General features: G+C 21.9%; 1 protein-coding gene across 1 annotated transcript; it reads right to left on the bottom strand.

The window, feature by feature from the left end:
- Window positions 1-618: 618 nt before the first annotated feature.
- Window positions 619-1,012, bottom strand: PCYB_007220 (hypothetical protein; the record flags this gene model as incomplete). The annotated part of the gene is made up of 1 exon (XM_004228143.1): window positions 619-1,012. A coding segment is annotated over one exon (394 nt), but the record flags the coding sequence as incomplete, so codon positions are not given.
- Window positions 1,013-1,258: the final 246 nt, after the last annotated feature.

The following is a 1,258-nucleotide window of genomic DNA, read 5'->3' as shown; positions in this document are numbered from 1 at the left end:
AACACGTTGTAAATAATATTTTAATTTATAATGTATATAAACAGTTCAGTTACATGTGGATTACTAATATATTTATGAATTATATTTTATTCGGTACATCGTATCGTCTAGATTTATTTCCTTATTTTCTGTACCATTTAATATTAATCCTGATAATTTCTTTCCATATTTTTTAGTATTTTATTTCTTCCTAATATTTTTGTATTTATCCAAGAACGCAAAGGAGTAAACTAATGTTTAAGAAAATTTTTAAATTGTATATAGTAATTTATTTTTAAAGAATAATTCTTTATTCAAAAGTATTACACTTTAATGTATAGCATATATAAATGGAATTATTATTAACCTTATAGAGTAATAAGCCAAACATTCCTGTCATTCCACTAATGAGTGGTATTGTTATTGCAGCCCTCGTTTTTTTATTATATTTACGTGATGTGAATTCCGGCAATTTTGCTACACATTTTCCTGATGTAAATAAATCATCTTTTTCAATTAAGCGTTTAAAATTTTCTAATTCTTTAAATAAATAAATGCTATTTTCATATTCATTACCATTTATTATAGAATTATAATCATTAATTACATCACTGAGTGCACTACATTTATCTGTTTAACCAATATTTCTTTCGTAACAAAAAGCCTCATAATTTTCATAAAGTTCGTACAATTTATGCATTTCATCGAATGCTATGTCTTCTATGTATTTCATTTTAGATATACATGAATTATTTTTAATTTCATCATCATATGGAAAACATATCATCAAATCATTAAAAGTACCATTTTTATCATAATACTTCTGCTTTATTATGGGATCTTTTCGAATATGGTAATTAATATATTTACATGAATTAGTAACATCTTTCAAACTTTTAATATCTGAATGTGATAAATAAGCTTTTATTATTTCACATAGTTCAATAAAACTATCATTAATAATTGTATCAATAGAATTAGTATTATTTTTATTTTCCTTAACTGAATTTTTGTCTTGAACCAAAGTAAGCATCTTCGAAAAATTTTTTAAAAAAGCAATAGTCATAGTAGTTATAGTACTAAAAATTGTGAGATAATTAGAAAATATAAATATAAAGGAAAATTATAAATGAAATAATTATTTCAGTTAAATATATTTTTTGATAACTTAAAAAGAAATAACTTATAACATCGTATATAACAAAATAATATGAAATTACTGTATCTTTGGTTTCAGTAGACAATTGTATTAGCATGCTAGAAAAATAAATGTATATTA

This window comes from Plasmodium cynomolgi (assembly GCF_000321355.1).
Source record: "Plasmodium cynomolgi strain B DNA, scaffold: 1211, whole genome shotgun sequence".
In the NCBI taxonomy this organism is placed as follows: domain Eukaryota; phylum Apicomplexa; class Aconoidasida; order Haemosporida; family Plasmodiidae; genus Plasmodium; species Plasmodium cynomolgi.
This window is presented reverse-complemented; position numbering and strand designations above follow the sequence as displayed.